The sequence below is a fragment of the Corythoichthys intestinalis genome, chromosome 21, assembly GCF_030265065.1.
Source record: "Corythoichthys intestinalis isolate RoL2023-P3 chromosome 21, ASM3026506v1, whole genome shotgun sequence".
NCBI lineage: Eukaryota > Metazoa > Chordata > Actinopteri > Syngnathiformes > Syngnathidae > Corythoichthys > Corythoichthys intestinalis.
This window is the reverse complement of record NC_080415.1, coordinates 34,093,221-34,117,985: the sequence shown is the minus strand read 5'-3', so window position 1 is coordinate 34,117,985 and position 24,765 is coordinate 34,093,221. Positions and strand designations below refer to the sequence as shown.

The 24,765-nt window shown below is 40.3% G+C and overlaps 2 protein-coding genes across 7 annotated transcripts; one reads left to right on the top strand and one right to left on the bottom strand.

Annotated features, from left to right (window-relative positions):
• Positions 1–2,910: 2,910 nt before the first annotated feature.
• Positions 2,911–13,721, bottom strand: dclre1a (DNA cross-link repair 1A (PSO2 homolog, S. cerevisiae)). Of its 3 annotated transcripts, none has more exons than XM_057826353.1 (10): positions 13,516–13,721; positions 12,796–13,136; positions 10,040–10,894; positions 9,853–9,986; positions 9,665–9,783; positions 9,393–9,536; positions 8,334–8,479; positions 8,118–8,272; positions 4,129–4,270; positions 2,920–4,042 (listed from the first exon to the last, which is right to left on the bottom strand). In XM_057826353.1, the coding sequence occupies exons 2-10, from the start codon at positions 13,097–13,099 to the stop codon at positions 3,879–3,881; spliced, it is 2,163 nt and encodes a 720-aa protein (XP_057682336.1). In that variant the 5' UTR covers positions 13,100–13,136; positions 13,516–13,721; the 3' UTR covers positions 2,920–3,878. The 3 variants fall into 3 exon arrangements, with proteins under 3 accessions (XP_057682337.1, XP_057682336.1, XP_057682335.1); XM_057826352.1 differs by lacking the exon at positions 13,516–13,721 and adding an exon at positions 13,291–13,320 and having other exon boundaries at positions 2,921–4,042; XM_057826354.1 differs by lacking the exon at positions 12,796–13,136 and having other exon boundaries at positions 2,911–4,042.
• nhlrc2 (NHL repeat containing 2) lies at positions 12,653–24,692 on the top strand. 4 transcript variants are annotated; one of them, XM_057826349.1, is made up of 13 exons: positions 12,653–12,956; positions 13,591–13,709; positions 14,137–14,289; positions 14,691–14,740; positions 16,323–16,725; positions 17,880–18,001; positions 18,069–18,198; positions 19,631–19,724; positions 19,794–20,025; positions 20,158–20,280; positions 23,618–23,827; positions 23,894–24,107; positions 24,189–24,692. In XM_057826349.1, the coding sequence occupies exons 1-13, from the start codon at positions 12,928–12,930 to the stop codon at positions 24,446–24,448; spliced, it is 2,139 nt and encodes a 712-aa protein (XP_057682332.1). In that variant the 5' UTR covers positions 12,653–12,927; the 3' UTR covers positions 24,449–24,692. The 4 variants fall into 4 exon arrangements, with proteins under 4 accessions (XP_057682332.1, XP_057682334.1, XP_057682330.1 ...); XM_057826351.1 differs by having other exon boundaries at positions 12,654–12,956; positions 13,611–13,709; XM_057826347.1 differs by having other exon boundaries at positions 12,654–13,321; positions 13,611–13,709.
• The last annotated feature ends 73 nt before the right edge of the window (positions 24,693–24,765 follow it).

Below are 24,765 nucleotides of genomic sequence, written 5' to 3'. Positions count from 1 at the left end.
TTTTGAGTCGCTACTCACACCAGCTGTGATAATGATGTCACACACATAGCCACAACAAAATGTTCCACAGCAAACAGATGCAAAAATGTCAGGGACATGACAAAGTCATAACCTTGTACACCCTGAAATTAATCGAGCTGCTTGACTGGACGCTTAGATACTAAACCCAGATTGTTGACTGTGTTATTTTACAGTTTTGATGTATGTTCCATGCCTGAATGTGCGTCTTTAGTTGTATCGGGGACGGGGAACTGATAAGCATATGCTGCATCCCGTCCGCCTTTGTCGTCCTCTTCGGTTCCGTTGGGCAAATCATATCACATTTTGTAATTGTCAATGATTGTCAATGATACTGATGATGATGACAATAAAATTCCATTCATTCATTCATACTACTACTACTACTGCGCCTTATACTGCCGTGCGCCCTACTGTATATATGGTAACAGTTTTAAAATAAGCCATTCAGTGAGCGTGCGCCTTATACACGCCTTATAGAGTGGAAAATACGGTATATATATTTTTTAATTATTGTACTTTTTTTTAATTTTGTAGTTATAGATAACACTGTATGATAAATTTGACAAGTACTGAATGTCATTAAAATGAATAAAAACCAGAATGCACACTTGTGGTACAACCCCAAGTCAAACTTTAAAATGGACCCCCCACCCCCCCCCCACCCCATTTATTTCAAATAGTATTCAACTCATTTGCTTGCCATTGATGGCATCACACGTTTAATTAATTTCAACTGTGAATGCCCAGTTATTAGTACCATTGACGTGTAGTGCCTTCAATGTTGCCAATGAGTTGATTATGTGCCCTGTAAAAGTTTAGGAAAAAAAAAAAAAAAAAAAGTGGATGAAAGGGTTAAATTAAAAAAATATATATCACGAACAAAGGAATGAAAGAAAATAAAAAATAAAAAACATTTTAGGTGCTCTATTACATTGTGGATGTTTTTTTCAAAACCTTTGCAAGTAAAAAAAAAAAAAAAAAAAGACACAATACAATTTAAATGGAAGAAAAAAATACATTAAACAATTTTCAGTGCCATTGAAAGCACTAGACGTCCAATCTTATCTTTTACCCTCCTTGTCAAAATGGATTAGACAGCTAGCATCGCCAATGAGCTAACATAAGACGCTATTTTAGTGGAAATTTAGTTTTGGGCTATTTAAAACAATATATTGATTCTTGGCAGGAGCATATCGATTAACTTTCGGGATACAAACACAACATTTCGATAAATTGACTTGAATGTCCCAGCTCTAAGATGGCCGACGAGCGAGCGTAAGACGTCTAGCCTTATTTAGGATAGCTACGCTTGAAGACGAAAAGAGCACGTTCAAGTCGAAAGCGGCATCCTCAGGTTCATCTATGTTTCAAAACGTAGCATTTCGTTTCGGTCTTCACGTGGCAAGAAAATCTCACGCGTGGGGAAAAAAAAGTCTACACACCCCTGTTTAGTTGCAAGGTTTTTACAGAGAAAAATCCTGAAAGCTGACAAATGATAAATTTTATTTCAATCATAATTTTCCATTGTTTTTGTGCACGAATTTCACTTCAACTCTTAACTACCTCTAGCTAGCTGTTTGAAAAGTTTTATTTTGAAGGGCAATTTCTGTTCATCGAACTCGTTGGATGCTATTGACAGCACTAGACGTCCGATCCGTTTGAACTTCAAACAGATTGGACGGCTATCATTGTCAATGGCACCGAAAGAGTTAGCATATACGTGAACGAATTCAACCACTAATTTAGTGCCATAATTGTGGGTAATAAATCAGTTATATTCGAAATTCAACTGCTACAAAAATGTATTTATTTTTTTTGTTTTTCACAATAGAAATTTTGCTCCATTGGGTTTAAGAGTATTAAAGTAAGAACTACGTAATTTAAAAAAAAAATCCCCTGAATTAATTGAATTATTTATTATCATCATCATAAAACTGACTAAAATTGTTTAAAAAAATAAATTGTTAAAAAAAACTTGCAAATAATTCAGTCAAAAATTTGGACAGCTGAATTCAAATATCCAAATAGAAAAATCTTATAAATTCATTTGCAAAAATTCAGTCGCAAGAAATTCATATTTTTGTAGCGGATTTGTTTTTGCGGTAGAATTTTTGCAAGTGAATTTTTTTTTGTTTTCCCAGCAAAATTTTGACTGACACTCCAAAAAAATCAGCAGGGCCTAGAATGAAAAGTGGTATTTTCCATGTGGCATTTTTTTTCACCATGTGGCAAAATTGATTTTGCCATGTGGTATTTTTTTGGCATTGCCATGTGGCAAAATGTATTTTGACAAGTGGCATTTTTTTTTTTTTTGTGGTATGTGGCTTTTTTTTAGGGGGGTGGGGGGGCTGGTAGGTATAGTGCAGGCAATGCACGTCCATGCTATTGACATGCATGGCCTGCAAAAATGCCATACACCCCAAATAAAATGCCCCCCCCCACCCGAAAAAATAAAAATTCCACAAACCAAAGTCAATTTTGCCACATGGCAAAATCTATTTTTCCGCATTGCCAAAAAAAAATGTCACATGGCAAAAATAAAAGGCAAATTCCCTTTTGCCACATGGCAAATACCACTTTTGGTTCTTGGTGTCTCTAGAATGAAAAGTGGTATTTGCCATGTGGCTTTTTTTTTTTTTTTTTTGCCATGTGGCAAAATTGATTTTGCCATGTGGCAAAATTGACTTTGGTTTGTGGAATTTTTATTTTGGCATTGTTATTTTTTTTGGTATGTTGCTTTTTTTTTGGGGGGGGGGGGGGGGGGGGGCAAGCATAGTGCAGGCAATGCACGTCCATGCTATTGACATGCATGGCCTGCAAAAATGCCCCCCAAAAAAATAAAAAAAAATCCACAAACCAAAGTCAATTTTGCCACATGGCAAAATGTATTTTTCCACATTGCCCGAAAAATGTCACATGGCAAAAATAAATGCCAAATGGCCAAATTCATTTTGCCACATGGCAAATACCACTTTTGGTTCTCGCTGTCTCTCAAAAAAATGTTACAATGTGTTAGACGCGAAACTAACAATTTAATAATTATAGTCAAATTAATGGTAATAGTACAGTGGATTGTTTTCCACCCTTGGAACAGAACGCTAGCTTCTTACGAACCGTTCACGGCCCCACCCCACAACTTTCACAAAAAAATCTACGTGTCCAAAAGTCCAATTTGGTCAAGACAAGACAGTTTGTGCGTGTGTGTCGATGGTATCACAGAGGCAGCTAGTGAGCTAGCCAGCGACTGCCGAACCACAGTGAAACCTTTCTCCGTGTCGCTGAGCTCATTCTCACACGGAAGTCTCCATCCTGCTTGACACGCTGATCACTGATGTGGTGCCTTTTTTGCAAAGATATTTAGTGCTTCATTTTTCAGTGCTTTGTGTTCAGTGCCCTTGTCCTCATTTATTTGAAAGGAATTGGATGCATGAATTCAAAAGAAAAGGATGTGCTTTTGTAAACACTTTCTTGTATTAAAGAATCATTTATTGTGTTATGACCAGATAGTGCTGTTGTCACTTTTCAACTTGATAGCATTTTTCATGCTACATAAGATTTTTTTTTTTTTTAATCTTTATGGCAAACATAACGTCATTGCTCCTTTCACTTAAATGGTAAATTGGGATTATTTTGTATTGACAACCGTATTAAGCGGGAGATAATGGATGGATTGTATTGGCAGCGATAGATCTTCGAAAGAGTTCACAGTCATCAATGTCATGTAGCTTGGACATTTATTTAAAATATAGACAATGTACAAAGAGGGAAGTTTATTTAAGCAGACATAAAAAATAAGTGCAGCAATATCATTCATTTTGCAAAAGAACTAACTAACTAACCGTGACAGAATTTCTTTCCTAAGCGGAGTCGGCGGTGGTTAGCCACTGTCCGAAATGCTTCTCCATGGCCATTCTGGCGGCCCGGCTGCCGTTGTTCACCGTGGGGATGATCTTGAGCGGACGCAGCCACTTGACGAAACGCTTCAGCTCGGCGAAGCTGCTGTGCTCGCTGTACGGAATGCCTGGCAGTTGGGGGGGGGGGGGACAAGTCACGAAACCTGCTTTTCATCTTTGGAAACTGATAACGAGACAAGCACAAGAAGCAGACCGTAAATGGAGACGTCGTCGCTGACGGTGGGACGGATGTCTAAGAGCGACGCCGTCTGCTGGCTGAAGCTCCAGCCGGTGGGCTTGAAGGCCAGCAGACGATCGTACTGGCCCGAAAACTTCCTCAGGTGCGCCTGCAGCTTCTGCGGAGAGATGGGAAAATTGCAACTGGCCCTTTAAGAGTTGATATGCTGGATACATATGCTTAATGGTAAAAAGTTACATTTGTACAGAGTTTTGATGCTTTTATTACTAATTATATGCAAATTATTAATTTACTTACTGATGACCAGTGTTGTTAATAATGATGTTTGAGTATAACGGCGTTCCTAACTGTGTTTTTTTTCTTCTTTCCAGTAGTGAGCAGTGTTGTCACAGATTACTTGAAAAGTAATTTAATTGCTGATTACTCCTCAAAAGTAATCCAGTTATTTTACTGATTATTGTCAAAGTAACTAAGCTTTTTACCAATTTTTCTCCCTCTGCTCCCTCAACATAAAAACAACAACAGAAAAAATGTCATCACATGTAATTGACTGTCAGGTACCGTAATTTCTGGACTATAAGGCGCACCTGACTATAAGCCGCCACCAACCAAATTTGACAAGAAAACGGCATTTGTTCATAGATAAGCCGCACTGGACAATAAGCCGCAGCTGTCCTCACTGTATTATGGGATATGTGCACCAAAAGATATCAACCGGTAACACTTTATTAAACAGCGGCATCATAAGACTGTCATAATACTAAATGAACCACCATGAAGCTTTGAACCAATTGGCTCCAAAGCTTAATTGCTTCAAGAAGCTTCATTTGGCTATCACTGCTCCCTTGGGGGAGACAGTCAACCTCTGTTGCCACCTGCTGTCAACACTGTTGTTGTACAACATGCCTCCTAGCATGCATTGCAGCGCCACAGATGTAAATAACAATTAAAATTCATGGTCTGTTCTAATTATTTCTTCAGTTACTCTTCCAGTTGTTTCGTTTAGTGGTATTTGGTTACACTTTATTTGACAATGGCGCCATAAAACTGTCATAAGACCATCATAAGTATGACATGGCACTGCCATTAGCATTAATGAATGCTTATGACAGATGTCATTTTGTGTCATCCGGCAAATTATCTCACTTTTGAATAGATGTAAAAGATCCGAGCTGGACACCAATGGAGTGTTGGTGACAAAAATGTTCCAGAGGATACTTAATGATATTCATTCACTCATCAATGCCCATGATAGTGTCATAATCATGTCATCATTATGACGGTCTTATGGCAGTTTTATGACACCTCTGTCCCAATTAAATCAATAAAAAAGCCGCACTGGACTATAAGCCTTAGGATTCAAAATTAGGGGAAAAAGTAGCGGCTTATAGTCTGAAAATTACGGTAATTGAATTTAAAGGAGAAGATCAGAATTTTTCACATAAGGCTTCATCTTCGAACCCTCGCTAGTGTTTAATTAGTCGATGGAGTTGATTTCAACCACTAGTGACTTGCGCTAGCTTGGCCACTCCGGAACCCTGAAACTAACAAATAACTGACAAACTCTACGGAATTTGTTAAAATCAACTCCACCGACTAATTAAACGCCCGCTGTCTCGAAGATTAAGCCTAATGTCAAAAATTCTGAACTTCAGTGAACAGCATCTCAATGTCAGTGTAAAACAATGCAAACTGACTGAACAATAATCAACACACAAATTTTGCCATCGACTTCATAAATATATTGACGGGTTACATTCAACAGGCCCTGAGCCACGCCTTGAAGTAGGGGGCCATCCCACACTCCGCTTCAGTTATTCACAGTCGGTCGAAGCAACCCATGCAGTAATCCAACGATGGATTTAGGTTGAGAAACTACGAAAGCTGTACCGCATACAAACAGGAAGGATTGTCTCAGGTGTTATTTGTTTGAGGATTCAAGGTAATTGTTTTTTTTTTTTCGTACCATGCATGCATTTTGAAAGGTGAAAAAAATCAATGGGAGAAATTAGCCGCTACGGCATTGGCGTCATAGTTTGCAATATTTACCGAAACTAAATTCTTAACTGCACTTTTTTTTTTTTTTTTTTTTTGCTTTAAACCAAGAATCGAGACTGTTTTATTTCCTTATCTATAAAAAAATTCAGGGATTTAAGCATTTATTGTAGGGCTGTCAAACGATTAAAAATTTTAATAGTTAATCACAGCTTAAAAATAATCGTAATTAATCGCAATTCAAACCATCTATAAAATATGCTATATTTTTCTGTAAATTATTGTTAGAATGGAAAGACAAGACACAAGACGGATATATATACATTCAACATACTGTACCTAAGTACTGTATGGCATTAAAACATTAGCATTCTGTTAAAGTGATCCATGGATAGAAAGACTTGTAGTGCTTAAAAGATAAATGTTAGGACAAGTTATAGAAATGTTATAATTTTCAACAAAAAAAAAACAATTTTCAATCAAAAAATAAACTAGTAGGTCGCCATTGTTGATATCAATAATTACACAATTCTCATGGTCATAAAATCAGTCGCCCCCAAGCGCCAGCAGAGGGCGACAAAACTCCAAAAAAGACAATTAACAAGTGCTGTCATTTTAATCTGTTTGAGCGGGGCATGTGCGTTAATTGCGTCAAATATTTTAACATGATTAATTTAAAAAATTTATTATCGCCCGTTAACGCGATAATTTTGACAGCCATAATTTATTGACAAAAATTTTAAACGGAAAAAGCTCTTTGTTTACATAAGGCCGCCGCTACATTTGCTTCCTAACTAGCATCATAGTTCGCAATATTTAGGTGACATTAATGCTAACTGCACGTTTTTTTTTTTTGCTTTTAACCAAGAATCAAGACTTTTTTTTTACGTCCATATCAATAAAGAATTCGGGCATTTAAGCATTCATTCACAAGAATTTTCAACGGGAAAAGCTCCGTCTGTGATTCCATTCGGTCAGCTTTGACAGCAACGCCAGCAATGCAGGCCCGCTATTATTCGGCCTCAGCGTCCCGTGTCCTGTCAAAACCTTATCAAGTCTATGATTGCGCAATCAAGGGTGGGGGCGGGCACGAATGAGCGCACACAACCCAAAAGTACGCCTTAAAAAACGTGGTGGCAACTAAGCACTTTACACACAATCGGACTTAAACACATCCCATAGATGCTAAACGAACGCGTCACCTCACCGCATAAATGTCCAACACGAATATGATGTAAACAACGCTCGCCGACTACTTGCCGTTACAACGGCAAAGCTACGAAACGTATGTACGCGTATGTAGTGGCTCCAACCTATTGCTGGAACCCTCCAGATTGAAGGAAAAATACTCAAGTTCATTCATGAACGCACACAGATCAACATTCCCTCGCACATCTCAACGGGTGGCTGGCTGCACTCGGCTCGAATGTGCACCCTCGATTCACACGCCTTTCTCAGTCCCAAAACACAACGCGTGTGACTTGAGACCAAAACAGGAAGTAAATAAGCGGTTACCATGGAAAAGAACACATAGTGGGAACCTTTCTAGCATTTTCTATTCAAAATGCTCTTCGTACATGACTACAATACTCTTCATTCGACATACATTGTGAGGCAATAACAAAATAGTAATGCAAGACACTAAGGAAACTAATCAGATTACTGGTTTGGAAAAATGAACGCGTTAGATTTTTTGCTACTGAAAAAGTAATCATATTACTGTTGTTATACTATTGTTAGTGACAACACTGGAAGTGAGTAGTCTAATTAATCAGTTTTCACATCTTTGCAAGGCCTTTACTGTTACTGAGGATGTGAAGTGACTCATTACTACAATTTGGTTGAATGAAGCGCAAGTTGTCTGATTGTGTCACACATCTGCATGCCTGCCCTGGAGAGAGCAGAGCTGGAGGGAAGAGGAGGGAAGGGGCTTAAACAGTAATGTGTTCCCCCTACACCCCCCCCCCCCCCAAAAAAAAAAACTAAATATCACTATTAAGTTTTCCTACTGCTATGTTGAGTTGCATCATAGGAAGCACGTGGAGCCGCGTCGCCTTCCAGTCTGTGGTGAAACGTCGTTCTACGCTTTCAGAATCCAGACAGCGCATGGTGTCGTATTTGTCTCGCGACACGCACACTTTGCAGCCCAAAACCTCTGCCAAGGCTACACGGAAAAAGAAAGTCAGATTTCTCATTCAAAACAAGTTCCCAAAGCAGACACTCACCCAAGAAGATTTTTTCCTTTCCCACCGAGTAGGAGCCGCATACAACCAAGGTACGAGGGTGCAGCGTCGCCGTCTCAAAAGCGGTGCTAGCGGCAAACTCGATGACTTCTTGTTGTCCTGGGAAGACGTACTCCGGGGAGCAATACCTGCAGGTGGCACGCGTTTAAACTACTGGTGCACGCTAATTATTCGTCCGATAATAGGAATTATGACGTCATCCCGATAAATCCAATAACATTATCAGTAGGACCGATAATATGTACTGTGCTGGCTTTACAGTTTACACACTAGTATGGGAAATCACTTGACCATTTGCGGGGCATTGCTGCCACCTGCTGGTCAGAATAATTCTCTGCATCTATTTTTTGTTACAGTAGTTTGGTTCATTCACTTACACATTGCGGTGTCTAGCGGTAGCATTGACGATCGTAAATGCTTTGTTACGTTTCCGCCTCGGAAATATATAAGTATTTTATGTTTACAATAACATATGGATGTGCAATATATGGTTACTTATGTACTGAAGGGTCATATGTACAGAACGTCATAAGTTGCTGTGTTATAGAAGCCAGCCAATGCTTTAGTAGCTCAAGCTAGTGTGCTATGCTATACATATAATGATTGTGTAAATAAGTGTATTGTGCAGTTTGTTGTATATTGAGTATTGAATATGTGTATTTTTCTGTTGTATATGCACAATATTAAGATGAGTGTCTTCCCATAAAAGGAAGAAAAGACCAAGCCTTGTGGTTTATGGAAGTGCATTCAATCTTAGCTGGCTGTCGGACAGTGCAGAACTGAAATGCACTGTTTTGTTCGTGTCATTATAAAAATCTGGTGAGATCAAAGGCAAATCTATGTTGAATCCAACACAATTTTTTTTAAACCTCTTGGTGTTCAAAAACTCAGGTTATACATTTAAAAAATTATATATTTAGGGTTGTCAATATCGGCTTTGAGGAGCAGGAAGTTATCGATATCGGTTTCAAAAAATGGATATCGTGCACCCCTAGTTTAAACGTCGTAATGCTCGTGGGACGATTCATATGCGCCGCTTACGTGGTGTCCAGGTACAGCGTGTGCACTCGGCGGCCCAGCAGCTCCGGGTAAGCCTCCATGCCGGGATCGGCTCGGAAATCGCCCGTGTGGAGAACAGTCTGTCCGTTGGACAGGAAGAACAACAACATGGCCGCTCCGGGACAGCTGGGAAAAAAAGGCAAACTTGTTATTACACAAATGTAAACAATTTACTGGGTAAGTGACATTTGCCATTGACAGCGCTGTCAACAGTCGCCAACGAGTGCCCTGTAAAGGAATAAACCACGACTTACTGGTTGGCGTCGAGAAGGACCACTTGCGTGCCGTCCACGGTGACTTTGGTGTTCATGGGCAGTTGGTGCACAAAGCGCTCGTCCACCTTCAACTTGCTCTTTACCAGCTTTCCCGTCATCTGAGCGAGAACAACAACAACGTCAGACGTTAAGACGCTTCTGTCCGAAAACGCCGCACGTTCACTTGCTTCGTTGCAGTAGATGGGAAACGTGGAATTTCTGGTGAGGCCGCCGTAGTGGTCCGAATGGAAATGAGTCAGGAAGTAAGCGGTGACGCCTTCGACGGTGCCGTAGCAGAAGGCGTCGATGGCGAACGTCGTGCCTGAAGAAAAATAGTTTAAAAATAGGAAGAGGAAGAAGACGACGGTGACTCACCTGGAATTTTTTTGTAGAAAGGACACCGTCGTTGTTGTTCTCGTTGACCGTAGCCGTTTCTCTTCCAACGTTTGTTCTTGGTCTCCTCCTCTTCCGCCTTTTCACCCTTGTTGTCTTGTTCCCTCGCGCCTTCGTTCGTCTTCCGTCGCCCTCTCGAAGAAGCCCGGCTCGCCGCGACACCGGACTCCGAAACGTCACACTTCAGCGGCTTGAGGCCAAAAAATACGCCGATGTCCGTCTGCTTGAGTCCGTTGCTTCGAGGCACCTCTGTTCGAGGAGGTGCCTCTATCTGAGGAGGCGCTACGAAAGGAAGGCTTTCCTTTAAAAGTTCCAGCACTTTGCTCTGGGCGGATGGAAGGTTCTCCGCTCGGACGGCGTCTTCGAGGCAATCAGTCACGTCCGGGAACAGTTCATCCTCGCCGAAGAGAAGAAGGGAGTCTTCGTCTTCAGATCCTCGGATCTCGGCGGGAATCTCCGAAAGAGGAGAATAGGATATCCCGTTGTTGACGTCGGGAGACGCTTGGCTTTGCTCTGAAATGCGGCAGGTAGTCAAGGGCGTCTTTACGCTTTCCTGCGAGGATGTAACGGAAGAACGTCCGCTGGGAGACCAGCCTTTCTTCTTCTTCATATCCTCCGGTCCGGGCGAGCGCAATAGCAGAAGACCGTTTCTAGTTTGGGACGGCGTCGACAATGGCGGCGATGGGTCCACGTGTTCATTTAAGGTAGAACGTTCGTTGCAATGCGAGAGTAACGGCACGGGGAGGCCGGTGGCGCGAGCGTGGGCCATTTGAGTGTGTTTGAACTTGTTGTAGTGGCTCGGAATGGACGACGAGCACTTGGACCCGTCAGGACATTCTAAGAGACGGATGACATGACAAAAAAATCACCAAGACAGCCTTCCGAGTTAAAATGGATTAGATGTCTATCAGCATCAGTGGCATTGAATGAGTTCATAAATGGGATAATGGCTTTTAAAATATTTAATAGCAATGCACCTGCTTGATAAAGCAGTTCAGTCTAAGGCTGCAGCTATCGATTATTTTGGTAGTCGATTAATCTATCAACTATTAAATTCCAATAATTGACTCATCTGATTAGGAAAATATAATGCAATCAATATATTTTAGGAGATTTAAAGCAAAGGCTTGCTAACTTTACACTTTCAAAAGAGCATTAAATGCGAATATGAAATAAAATTCCCTAGTGTTTCTTTAAAGTATACTAAATTGCACTTTCATTGAAAAATAAAATATCTGAGCTCAGCCTCAAACGGTATAAAAAAATTAATAAATGAGGATCTAAGTACAACACTAGAACAATTGGCTAACTTGCATAGCAAAAGTTCGCTAGCTTAAATGCTATAAAATACTGTTTTTTTTTTTACAATGCTCTTAAATCATTCAAACTCGTATTCACACACAAAAAAACGGCTAAAAATACCTATAAACTAAATTACAAATGCATAAAAAACTAGGGTTTCAGCTATCGATTATTTTAGCAGTCGATAAATCTATGAGTTAGCTCGAATAATTGAGTAATCGGATTAGGAACATAAAAAAATATAATACCTGAGCTTCACCTCAAACGGTATAAAAAAAAAAAAAAAATGACGATCTAAGTATAACAAACGAACAATTGGCTAACTTGCATACCAAAGGTCCGCTAGCTTAAATGCTATAAAATGCTAACACTTTTTTTTTCTTAATAAATCGTTCAGACACATATTCCCACAAAAAACAGCTAACTATAAACAAAATTACGAATGCATTAAAAAACATTAGCTCAAAAAAAAAAACTTACCTTATGTTGGTCTTAACAGGGAGCAGCTAGATTCAGGCATGTTAAATAAGATATGTCAGATTCACTGTTGCCACTAGAGGGCAGTGCATCTACCCAAATCAATTAAACTAAATGCAAACACTTTCAAACCACTTTTTCCCCCTCTACTATGTACAGACTATTAGTGTGTTTTCGAATGTTTGCTGCTAATGTTATACATTAACGGCTACATCACGCCGTCGACTCTGTGTGACCTATATCTTTGCTGCTATAACACTGAGAATTTCCCCATGGTGGGATCAATAAAGGTCTTATCTTATTACAACGGCACTTTTATTAAACAAATACTCAAACCAGCAAAATTTAAATAGAACGTTTTTTCTAATCAAATTACTCGAGTTATTAGATTTATCATTGACTTGCAGTACTAAAAAAAACATTACCTCAAACAAAAACTTACCTCATGTTGGTCTTAACAGGGAAAAAATAGCCCAAACAAAAACTTAGCTTATGTTGGTCTTAACAGGGAGCAGCTGGATTTGGCCATTTCAAATGAGTTATGTCATATTCACTGTTTTGTGTTTGAACAGTTTAAGAGCATTGGAAAAAAAGTTTGCGTTTTATAGCATTTAAGCTAGCTGACCTTTGCTATGCAAGTTAGTCAGTTCTTTTGTTGTATTTAAATCCTCAATTTTTTATACCGTTTGAGGCTCAGCTCAGGTATTTTAATTTTTTTATGTTCCTTATCCGATTACTTGATTAGTCGACTAGTAAATCGAGGAGTAACTAGTTCATCGATTAATCGACCACTAAAATAATCAATAGCTGCAGCCCTAATTCGAGGCTTTTTTCTAATCGAATTACTCGAGTTAATCGATTAATCGTTGCAGCACCAGTTTAGTCCATTTGCTTGTACTTATGTGCAGAAATGCCACATTCAATATGGCGGATGGACCGATCCCTGAAACAAACCTTACCTTGACAAGTATCCCTTTGCGTGTCCAGACATTCCGAAACATGCCATCTTTGCGACTGCCCCAACAAGACTGAGAATGGCATCTGGCAAATAGGACAAAAATCGTCCTTGGTTTCATTGTCAACATTTTGGAATGACGAGCTGGCGTCACATTGTCCATTGGTACGGACGGATTTTGTCTCCGTGCTGCATTTTCTTCTGGCCGCCTTCCCACACGCAGACGACGACGCCTCACGTGTTTTCTTTTTCTTGACGCGAGGTTTATAATCCCAAATGTCACTTTCAGAGTCGGTTTTTTGGGACATTTGGAAAAAATTTGAAGCGTCACGACGTGTCCGAAGTCTTCATAAAAACAAGAGAGTTAATGTGTATTAATATTCCGGTTAACATAACATTAATAAAAATGTATATTGTAAATTTAATTCTAAAAATTGTGGTGGAAAGTATAAAAAACCGGAGGGTTGTTAACCGTAGAAATCAGGTTGACGTCGCTTACCGCCATCCAGTTGGGTTGAATAATGAATTAGGTAAATGTGGAGTGTGAAACGCTGCGGTACTTTCCAATAGTTAAAAAAAAAAAAAAAATCTGTGCTGTATACACAAAATTATGCTTTTATTTTTTATATGACTCCATGTTAATTTGTTATTATAAATGGTATTATTTCAACAATTAATTATATTCTGTCGAAAAAAGCGGCGTGAATCAATGTGACGAGTTTACCTAGGCGGGCTTGCTAGCTGAAGTTTCAGTCATGGCTTCTGGGTGCAGCTTGTCAACTCTGTTTCCTCTTCAAAGTGTCCTCGACGTCTCTTTAGATGAAGCCGCGACACGAGAATCGATGGAAGCTCTCGTTTTCGAGTATTTGAAGGATATGGACGAGCGGGAAGAACTCAAGTTGCCCGATTTTGAGACAGGTAAGCCGTCAAAGTTGGCTACAACCCAAATGTTTTGGTTAGCTAGCAATGCCACTTACATCAACAAGACTGGACATGTTGGGACGGTATTAACGCTTCCTTTCCGGGATTCGTGAGCGAGCTTTTCAAAGCTCTTGTCTATTGGTAAAATGTTTTTAAGGCATTTAATCCAGTTTTAAACAAAAATACTTTCCATAAAATACCCTGGGAGTTGTATTTATTACTTTTGGCCACTTGGAGTCGCTATTTTGAGATATATTTGATGGAAACTGAATGTTGTGACCCAAATTTCTTTGGCAGTAATTCAATTAAAATGGTTCATTTATGGTTAAGGTTTGAAAATAAGATTCATTTGTAAGCATTAAGGTTGCCTGGAACACTCTGGCAGTCATGAGTCAATAAGTGTGGATTTTATTGATTTGTGCAGGTCTGGAATGGCTGAACACTGAAGGTCCTCTATCTTTTAGCAAGGAGCTGTGTGGAAAAGTGGTTGTGCTGGACTTCTTTACTTACTGCTGCATCAACTGCATGCACATCCTACCGGACCTTCACCATCTTGAGCAGAAGCACTCGGTACAAGGTATCGTATTGTTTGTGCACTATTTGAAAGTTCGTTTTTCTGACAACAATTATGGGACAAACGACTTTATAAGTTAGCATAACAATGTAATATGTATGGTGCTGAAAATGTTTGGCGAGCTAAACGCATTTGGATCTGCGTCTGAAGTTAACGCAAAAGAGCGAGTTAAGCAGTATTTTGTTTTTCACAACATAAATTGTGCAACATCGGAACAGTCACCTGATTTAGGGGAAATAATTTAATGGAACACGAAAACAAGACGTTGTCTTTAATGAGCTTAAAACTATTTGTTGACTTTTGCATGGGTTTGGTTTCGTGACGTCACTCGTTGCAAATGCAAAATAAACTTTGCTGGCTTTAGGAATCTGCTTTAATAACCTTTTTCATGTTTGCCTTTTCAGATGGACTGGTTATTGTTGGTGTACACTCAGCCAAATTCCCCAATGAAAAGGTAAGTTGACACTGGAAATACATTTAACTGAATGGAATGACTGTCCTTGTTGCAATTGAGTGTTTTTTAAGTCAAGTGTGACTAGCACTGCCACAATCAACCCTTTCAGGGACAGTGGTTATGACTACAGTTGTCCGATATTATCTGGTACCTGATATCGCCCCATACAAACATTTGAAACAAAAAATAACGACATCAGTTTTGGGCCAATATGCATATGGCATTGCCTTATTGGCTCTTTGCACTTGCACTTGATACAAAAAAAAAAAACGATGCACTATTTTGATTACAACAATAAATATAGCGGTGCAATATAGTTTTTTTCTTTCCATAACTTCAGTTGAAGTTGTTCTCTTATTTTTTATAGAACGGTCATTTGGAAAACCATGAAGTTGTTACATTTATCATTATTAAAACATCTAGTGGGGCATCACAATACAGGTACTCCCATTTTACGAAGTACTCAACTTTACGACGCCCGACGTTCGCCATTTTGTGTTCAGTCATTTTTTTTTGGTATCTAGTTATTGTACCCCACTGTGTCTTATTTTTACTTTACTTTATTGGTATGACATGTTCTGTCCTCACTAAATGTAAAGTTGTTCTGCTTTATAGACCGCAAACAAGGCAATTGTGCTTTTTGAAGCTTTTGACTACCTTCACTTTTGACAATTTGTAAAGCTGTAACACACATATGTACACTTATGTTCAAAACAACACACATTTTAACAATACAACACTTGACAAAAAAAATTTGTGTTCCAATATCCATATAGTCTGATCAATATGTAAATTTAGGAGACTTTCTTAACTCCATTTATGTCTAGCTCGGATCATGATTATGATGGTCTTATGACAGTCATATGGCGCCACTGTCAAATAAAGTGTTATCAAATACCATAACTACCAATTAATGAAACAACTGGAACAGAAACCGAAGAAATAATTAGCACAGAACATTTTCATTTGTTATTTACATCTGTATCGCTGCAATGCATGCTTGGAGGCAGCTGGACGTCAACAGTGTTGACAGCAGGTGGCAGCAGAGGTTGACTGTCTCCTCCAAGGGACCAATGATGGCCAAATGAAGCTTCTTCAAGCAATGAAGCTTCATGGTGGTTCATTTGGTCTTATGAGTCTTATGATGCCACTCACAAAGTGTTACTGGTTAATATCGTTTGTTGTAAATATCCCATAATACAGTGAGGACAGCTGCGGCTTATAGTTATGTGCGGCTTTCTAAGAACAAATGCCGTTTTCGTGTCGAATTTGGTGAGTGGCGGCTTAGACTCAGGGTTGCTTTATAGTCCGAAAATTACGGTAGGTATCTCATTTTTGGGGTTAGACAATATCAGGATATCGGTTATCGGCTAAAAAGTAATTATCGGACAACTCTAGTTCGGACGGTGGACAGCTATTCAACAGTTGACACTTGACCTTTAACCTCTTATAGAAAAACTTTACTATTTTTGGTCATTTAAAAAAATTAAAGCAAAAAAATTAACAATTTTAGTGATGAATGGACAATGAAAACATTGTTTAATGTCAGCGTAGGACTGAGTTGCATCCGTGTCTCCGAAAGGTTTCGGATAACGTTCGCAGCGCGGTGCTCCGCTACGACATCCGCCACCCTGTGGTGAACGACGGCGAGGCGCTGCTCTGGAACCGGCTAGAGGTCTCCTGCTGGCCCACGCTGGTACTGGTGGGACCGCGTGGCAACCTGCTCTTCTCGTTGGTGGGCGAGGGACACCGTGACCGCTTGACGCTTTTGGCCGACGTCAGCCTCCGTCACTACCGGGAGAAGGGGCTGCTACGCGAGCACCCGGTGGGCGTCAAGCTTTACCAGGATTCGCAGCCTTCCGCCGTCCTGTCTTTTCCGGGGAAGGTCTGCGCGGACGGCGACCGCTTGGTTATCGCCGACACAGGACATCACCGGATTCTCGTGGTGTCCGCTACGTCTGGTCAGCTGTTGCACGTCATTGGAGGTAAGTTAGTATTGTGTTAAATGTCTTAATTAGGAATGTCCCGATTGCATACTTTTGCACCCGAGTCCGAGTCACCTGATTTTGAGAATCTGCCGTTAAATAGCTCCGATCCGATACCGAAAAAAGTTTCAAACATGTTACTGTCCCACCGTGCCGCCTTCAGAATTATTTTTAAAGAATAACGTAGAAAAATGCTTGTCTTTATTAAATGTTTCATTGAGTGAGTCAACTCAAATCTGCTCATGCTGCTGAGAACAGCCTCTCACTTACACAATGAGTTGCCACAGCACACTTGTGCAAGTTTAACAAGGATTGACACATTTTTGCCATTGATCGTAGAGTTACCAGGCTTGTCTGACAAGATCAAATCTACAAACCTGTCAATCATCATTCATTTTAAGTACCAAACGCAAGCTGGACAGTTTGCCCACACTACTTAATAGGAGGGAGGGTGAGAGGCTGTGGCACTGTACGAGCACGAAGCAGAAAAACATCAATACATATTTTTAATTAAAAACCCGATGCTTTTCACCCAATTCAGATCCTCTGGAAAATGGCGCGATTCGCTCGATTACGGATCACGTGGTCGTATCGAGACATCCCAAGTGCTTTAAAACATGATTATGGCTGCGAATGAGTTTGTTTTCTTCACGTTCACAAATTTCCACAAACGAAACTTTACGAAAGCTTTTGAAATTTTAGATTTATGGCGCGGTGCCATTTTGTTTTTCTCTTGATCACTGCCAACCCTACCCTCCCAGTTCAATTGAGTTTACTGCGCAGCGCCATTTTGTCTTTTCAGTTCAGCCATACCACCGGGATTTTAACTAACTGACGGTGCTAGACGTCTAATTTATTTTGACTGGAAGAGAGCGAATGAACATTCCATTTATAGCCATTTTAAAGGAATTGGGCATCTATCTCTGTCAATGATTAGCGATGAGTTAAATTTGTATATTGCTCGTTGGAACGCAATAAAAATGACTGGATGACTGTTTTTTGTTCTTAAGTAGAGTCTGATCCACTCCTAAATAATATGCAAAAGAGGTAGTAATAGTAGGACCACGTGTGTGCCGCTCCATTCTTGAATCTAGATCACCTGACATTTGCAAAAGTGTGGGAGCTCAGTGTTAGGAAACAGTTTTGTTGTCCAGGTCCTGATAGCGGAAGACGAAATGGCGTCTTCTCTGAAGCTTCCTTCAACTCCCCGCAAGGCGTGGCTGCGAAGGGCGACACCTTGTATGTGGCCGACACTGAAAACCACCTGATCCGAAAGGTCAGAGCAGGCTGTCGATTCCGCTTGTATTCTCTGTTTTTTCACGTTTGTTTGTCCGCCGACGCAGATCGACCTGGCATCGAGGCAGGTGAGCACGCTCGCCGGTGTCGGCGTCCAGGGCACGGACAAAGAAGGTGGCGCCGAAGGAACCCAGCAGCCCATTAGCTCACCCTGGGACGTGGCGCTCGGGTCCGCTGGTGAGTATCAAACTTAATTATATTCTCAAACCTTTAATATGGCGCAGACTTGGAGCTCAAAATGGATTCCGACTCATGTACTGCTGCAACGATTAATCGAGTAGCTCGAGTAATTCAATTAGAAAAAAAAAACTTCTAATCAAATTTTGCAGCTTCGAGTACCCAAATTTTCGGACTATAAGGCGCTACTTTTTTCTCTCATTTTGATTGCTGCACCTTATAGTCCAGTGCAGCTTATTTGTTGATTTCTTTAGGTTAATAGCCAAAACTTTATTTGACAGTGGTGTCATTACACTGCTATAAGCCCGTGATAATTATGACATGACACTATCATGGGCACAAATAAATGCTTATGACAGTTGTCATTAAGTGTCGTCCAGCAAATTATGTCACTTACTCTATTTATGTCACGCTCGAATCTTTTACATCCATTCAAAAGTGAGATAATTTGCCGGATGACACAAAATGACATCTGTCATAAGCATTTATGAATGCTCATGGCAGTGTCATAATTATAATGGTCTTACGACAGTCTTATGGTGCCACTGTCAAGTAAAATGTAACCAAATACCATAACTGGCAATTAATGAAACAACTGGAACAGCAACTGAAGAAGTTATAACCCCAGAACATGAATTTGGATTGTTTTTTATATCTGTAGTGTTGCAATGCATCTTAGGGGGCATGTTGGATGACAAATGTGTTGACAGCAGGTGGCAACAGCGGTTGATTGTCTCCCCCAAGGGAGCAGTGATGGCCAAATGAAGCTTTGCAGCCAAATGGTTTAAAGCTTTATGGTGATTCTTTTAGTTTTATGACAGTCTAATGATGCCTCTGTCAAATAAAGTGTTATCAGTTAATATATTTAGCTGTAAATATCCCATAATACAGTAAGGACAGCTGTGGCTTATAGTCCAGTGCTGTTTGTTATATGAATAAATGCTGTTTTTGTTTCAAATTTGGTATGTGGTGGCTTATAGTCAGGTGCACCTTATAGTCCGAAAATTACGGTATTCGTTTAATTATAGTCACATTTTAATGGTTTGTTTTGAAAGTGTTTGCATTTAGTTTATTGATTTTGGGTGGATACACTGCGCTCTAGTGGCAGCAGTGAATATGACATGACTCATTTAACATGGCTGAATCCAGCTGCTCCCGGTTAAGGGCCAACATAAGCTAAGTTTTTGTTTGAGCTAATATTTTTTTAATGCATTTGTAGTTTAGTTTATAGGTAATATGCAGATGCAATATGTGTTTAACTGATTTGTTAAGAGCATTGTAAAAAATAAACGTTAGCATTTTATAGCATTTAAGCTAGCGGAATTTTGCTATTGATTATTTGAACTAACTAGTTGATAGATCAATTGACTACAAAAATAATCGATAGCTGCTGCACTAGACCCATGCGTGTCCCCGTTTTATGTGTTTGTAGGTGGCGTGGACGACAACGTGCTTTGGGTGGCTATGGCGGGAAGCCATCAAATTTGGGCTTTGTTCCTAGCAGATGGCAAACTCCCCAAAGGAAGGTGAGATAGAAAGAAATTGGCGTTCCCCCAACCCAAGATTGGATTTGTGAAAATGTCACCCGTCCACAGCGAATCCAAGGCAGGCACGTGCGTGCGATGGGCCGGCAGCGGCAATGAGGAGAACCGCAACAACTCCTACCCGCACAAGGCGGGCTTCGCCCAGCCCTCGGGCTTGGCCGTTGCCCCCGAGGAGCCTTGGGGCTGCCTTTTCGTGGCCGACAGCGAAAGCAGCACCGTGCGCACCTTGTCGCTCCGGGACGGCGCCGTCAAGTCGCTAGTGGGCGGCGAGAGAGACCCCACGGTGGGTCTGAATGTCAATGCTAAGTTAACACCCGAGCAAAATTTATGCTTTTAACGAGCAAAAAGATTCCATGCTGAATGTCTGTCATTTGAGTGCGCCGCCGCATTTTGTGTGCTGCTTTTTTGAACGCAGAATCTCTTTGCTTTCGGGGACGTGGACGGCAAAGGCGTGGACGCCAAACTGCAGCATCCGTTGGGCGTGGCCTGGTCCCCCAAGTCCAGTTTGCTCTACGTGGCCGACTCCTACAACCACAAGGTGAGGGGTCACCGTGCCCGCTTTCAGGGTTCCACCTGACTGATAGTCGACTGATCAGATTAAACATAAATCAGGTTATTTACTGTTTATAGGTAGTCGACGACGTACTCAACTTATGCATTTTTGATTTCACGACGCCGGAGTCTCGTCCGCTATTTTGTCTTCAGTCGTTTTTTTCGTCGTGTAAACAGTACGTTATGGTACGTCACAGCATCTTAGTTTTTACTTTATTGATATGTGTTCTGTCCTCGCTAAACGTGAAGTTCAGTTTTACAGATAGAAAACAAGGCAATTGTGCTTTTTGAAGCTTTTTACTTCCTTCACTTTTGACATTTTGTAAAGCTGTAAACACACATACATGTACACTTTTTGTTCAAAACGGCACACATTTTAACAATAAAACACTCGACAAAAAACAATTGGTGTTCAAATGTCCATCTCGTCCGATCAATATGTAAATTTAGTAGATTAAATTAGCCTAATTTGCTTCACAAAGGTCCGCTAGCGTAAATGCTACGAATGCTAACGTATTTACAATTCTCATAGCAAATCGCTCAGACGTAACTCCACAAATTGTGGCTCTAAACGTAATTAAAAATGCATACACAAACATGTATTAGCTGAAACAACTTACAGGCTGATGTAGGCCAAAGCAGAGCACGGCTATTCTTAATCCATGCCAGACATCTGAGTGCTCCTGTATGGAAGCAATATTGAATGAAAGACAGTCCATTATGTGAAAAATTCAATTCCATGTGATGAATTTTTTTGTTGTCATTTTTATGTTGAGGCAGCAAAAGGAGAAAAATTGGTAAAAAGTAACTGATAAGTTACTTTTAAAGTAACTTAGGTACTTTGATCATAGAGTAATCGGTAAAGTACATTACTTTTTCTAGGTGTAATCAGTAACTGTGACAACACTGCTGATTATAAGACGACCCCCTCTTTTTCAAGACTCAAGTTTGAAAAAAGACTTTTTAAACACCAAATTGTTTTTTATAAAGAAAATAATTACAGTACATCTGAAACAAATGATTATAACAATATTTTTGAGAGAAAAAGCATGTTATTTTGCCTCATTCAAATCTTGATATCCGAACATGTAAACTAAAGTGCAATCACATTGGTAAATAAATGGCTCCTGGTTTTTGAAATGTAAATAAACCAATCGATTGTGATCAAACAACAAAATTGCAATAACTGCATTAACCATCAAAGTGAAGTCTAACTGTAACTGTAGTCTTGAAACAAATCTGAATAAGGCAAAACATTGCAATAAAATAATGCAAACTGGTTAAACTTGAGAGTAGCTGAGATCTGTCATGACAGAACATCGCTTCAATCATATCTGGCGCCATCTAGCGGCGTGAATGAGTATAATGTCTAGACCGCGAATATAAGACGACCCCCTCTTTTTCAGTCTTATTTAGATGCAAAAAAAACACCATCTTGTATTCGGGCCAATACGATAAATGCTATTTAGTTTATATTTGGTGTGTTAAGAGTAATACAGTACATACAGTATATAATACAGTAAATATGAGGAAAAAATACTATTCCTTGATTATGATAAGTGTGTTAGTGTAATACAAACAGTCAAACAGTAAATGGGAGAAAAGATGCTATTCCCTTCACAGGAATTATTAGTATACTGTATTATTATTCCGATTTTTATTAAGAATTCATTTATTTTGCTACGTGTAATTGCCATTTGTAACAATACCAGCAGTATTTATTAAGGATTTAGTGTAGGTTTTGGGGCTATGGAATGGAGTTATAATGTATTCTGATGGGAAAATCCTGCTCGACATATGAACATTTCGACTTACAAACAACATCCTGAAACAAATGAACTTTGTATGTAGGTACCACTGTATAAGGCGCTTTGAAAAAATTGAAGGCTTTTAGTGTGGAAAATACAGTACTGTATTGGCCCGAATATAAGACGACCCCCCCCTTTTTCAAGACTCAATTTTGAAAAAAAGACTTTTTGAACACCAAATTAGTTTTTATACAGAAAATGACAGTACATCCGTAACAAATGATTATAACAATATATTTGAGAGAAAAAGCATGTTATTTTGCCTCATTCAAATCTTAATATCTGACCATTTAAATATGTGAACTACCGTAATTTTCGGACTATAGGCCGCTACTTTTTTCCCTCATTTTGAATCCTGCGGCTTATAGTCCAGTGCGGCTTATATGTTGATTTATTTGGGTTAATAGCTAACACTTTATTTGACAGCGGCGTCATAAGACTGCCAGAAGACAGCCCTAATTATGACATGACACTATTATGAGCATCAATGAATGCTTATGACAGATGTCACTAAATGTCATCCGGCAAATTATTTCACCAACTCTATGTCCAGCTTGGATCTTTTACATGCAGTCAAAAGTGAGATAATTTGACACCTCTCATAAGCATTCATTAATGCTCATGGCAGTGTCATGTCATCATTATGATAGTCTTATGACAGTCTTATAGTGCCGCAGTCAAATAAAGTAGCTAACTAGCAATTAATGAAACAACTGGAACAGTAACTGAAGAAATTATTAGCACAGAACATGAATTTTGAATGTTATTTACATCTGTAGAGCTGCAATGCATGCTAGGAGGCATGTTGGATGACAACAGTGTTGACAGCAGGTGGCAGCAGAGGTTCACTGTCTCCCCCATGCGGGAAGTGATGGCAAAATGACGCTTCTTGAATTAATGAAGCTTTGCAGCCAATTGGTTCAAAGCTTCATAATGATTCATTCGGTTTTATGACAGTCTTATGATGCCGCTGTCAAAAAAAGTGTTTCCGGTTAATATCTTTTGATGTAAATATCCCATAATACAGTGAGCACAGCTGCGGCTTATAGTCCAGTGCAGCTTATCTATGAACAAATGCCTTTTTTGTGTCAAATTTGGTGGGTGGCGGCTTATAGTCCAGAAAGTAGGGTACATTCGTAAATGAATGGCTTCTGGTTTTTGAAATGTAAATCAACCAATCTATTGTGATGAAACAACAAAATTGCAATAACTGCATTAACAATCAAATTAAAGTCTAACTGTAATTGTAGTCTTGAAACAAATCTGAATAAGGAAAAACATTGCAATAAAATAATGCCAACTGGTTAAACTAGTAGCTGAGATCTGTCACAACAGAACATCGCTTCAATGATATCTGGCGCCATCTAGCATCGTGAATGGGTGTAATGTCTAGACTGCGAATATAAGACGACCCCCTCTTTTTCAGTCTTATTTCAATGCAAAAAACACAGTCTTATATTCGGGCCAATACGGTAATTTAATAATCAATTAGTTGTGTGCCCTCCTCTCCTTTAGATTAAAGTGGTGGACCCCAAGACCAAACAGTGCCGCACTCTAGCCGGCACGGGGAAAGCGGGCGACGCGGCGGGTCCGGCTTTCCTGGCGTCCCGCTTCAACGAACCCGGGGGAATTTGCGTGGGTGCCGGCGGCGACCTTCTCTACTTGGCTGACACCAACAACCACCAGATCAAAGTTCTGGACCTCCGATCAGAAACTGTTTCGCGGGTAAGCTAGCACGCTTTGCGTTTCTTTCGCTTCCTCCCCGACGTTCACTTCTAATGATCTCCGTAGTTTCTCATTTCCTCGGACTGCACCGACGCGCCGGCCGTTAAAGCCGCCGGTCGCCCCAAAGCCCCCAAGATGCCGGCAGGCGCCGTCAGGATAGACATGCCGCCAGTGGCGGTTTGCGCCGGGCAGACCGTTGTCATGTCGGTGGCGTTGTCGCTTCCCGAAGGAGCCAAACTCACTGACGAGGCACCCAGCTGCTGGACTGTCTCCGCCGAAGGTAGTTAGATGTCTACTTGTGATAAACACATTTCAAATCACACATACTCTCCAACAAAATCCATTTCATTTCTTTCCCAAGATGACGAGTGGCTTCCGGACTCTCAGCCGTCCATGGGCGCCATCGTGGACATGTCCGAACCGCTGCGCGTCACCGCTAAAGTCCCGGAAACGTGGAAGAAGGAGCGCGTGGCGGGCCTGACGTTGAGCGTCTGGCTCTACTTTTGCACGGCGAAGACGGCGGCATGCACCATGAGAGCCGTGGCTTTTTACCAGCCATTCCGGCTAAGCGACGGCACCGCCGCCAAGGAGGTCGTCGTCACGTGGACGCATTCTCTTTAGCCACAAAAGACCATGGACATAATCATGCTAACTACAGTACAATGTACTCAACGGACACAAATAACAAAGCCGCTTCAAAAATGACGGGTTATTAACTCATTGGCTGCCATTTTGAACGGGGAAGTTTTTTTGCTAACTTTTGTAATACTTTTTCAGATTTTTTGGGCTTATTTATTCAATTTGAGGATTTAAGTCACCCCATTTGATAAAGTCAATAAAGATAAATATATGTAAGTTAAATATATCCTGTGTTTTGTTTTCTTAATTTTAAGAATCGTTTTTGGGTTCAGCAATTGTGCTGAAAAATGTTTGCAACA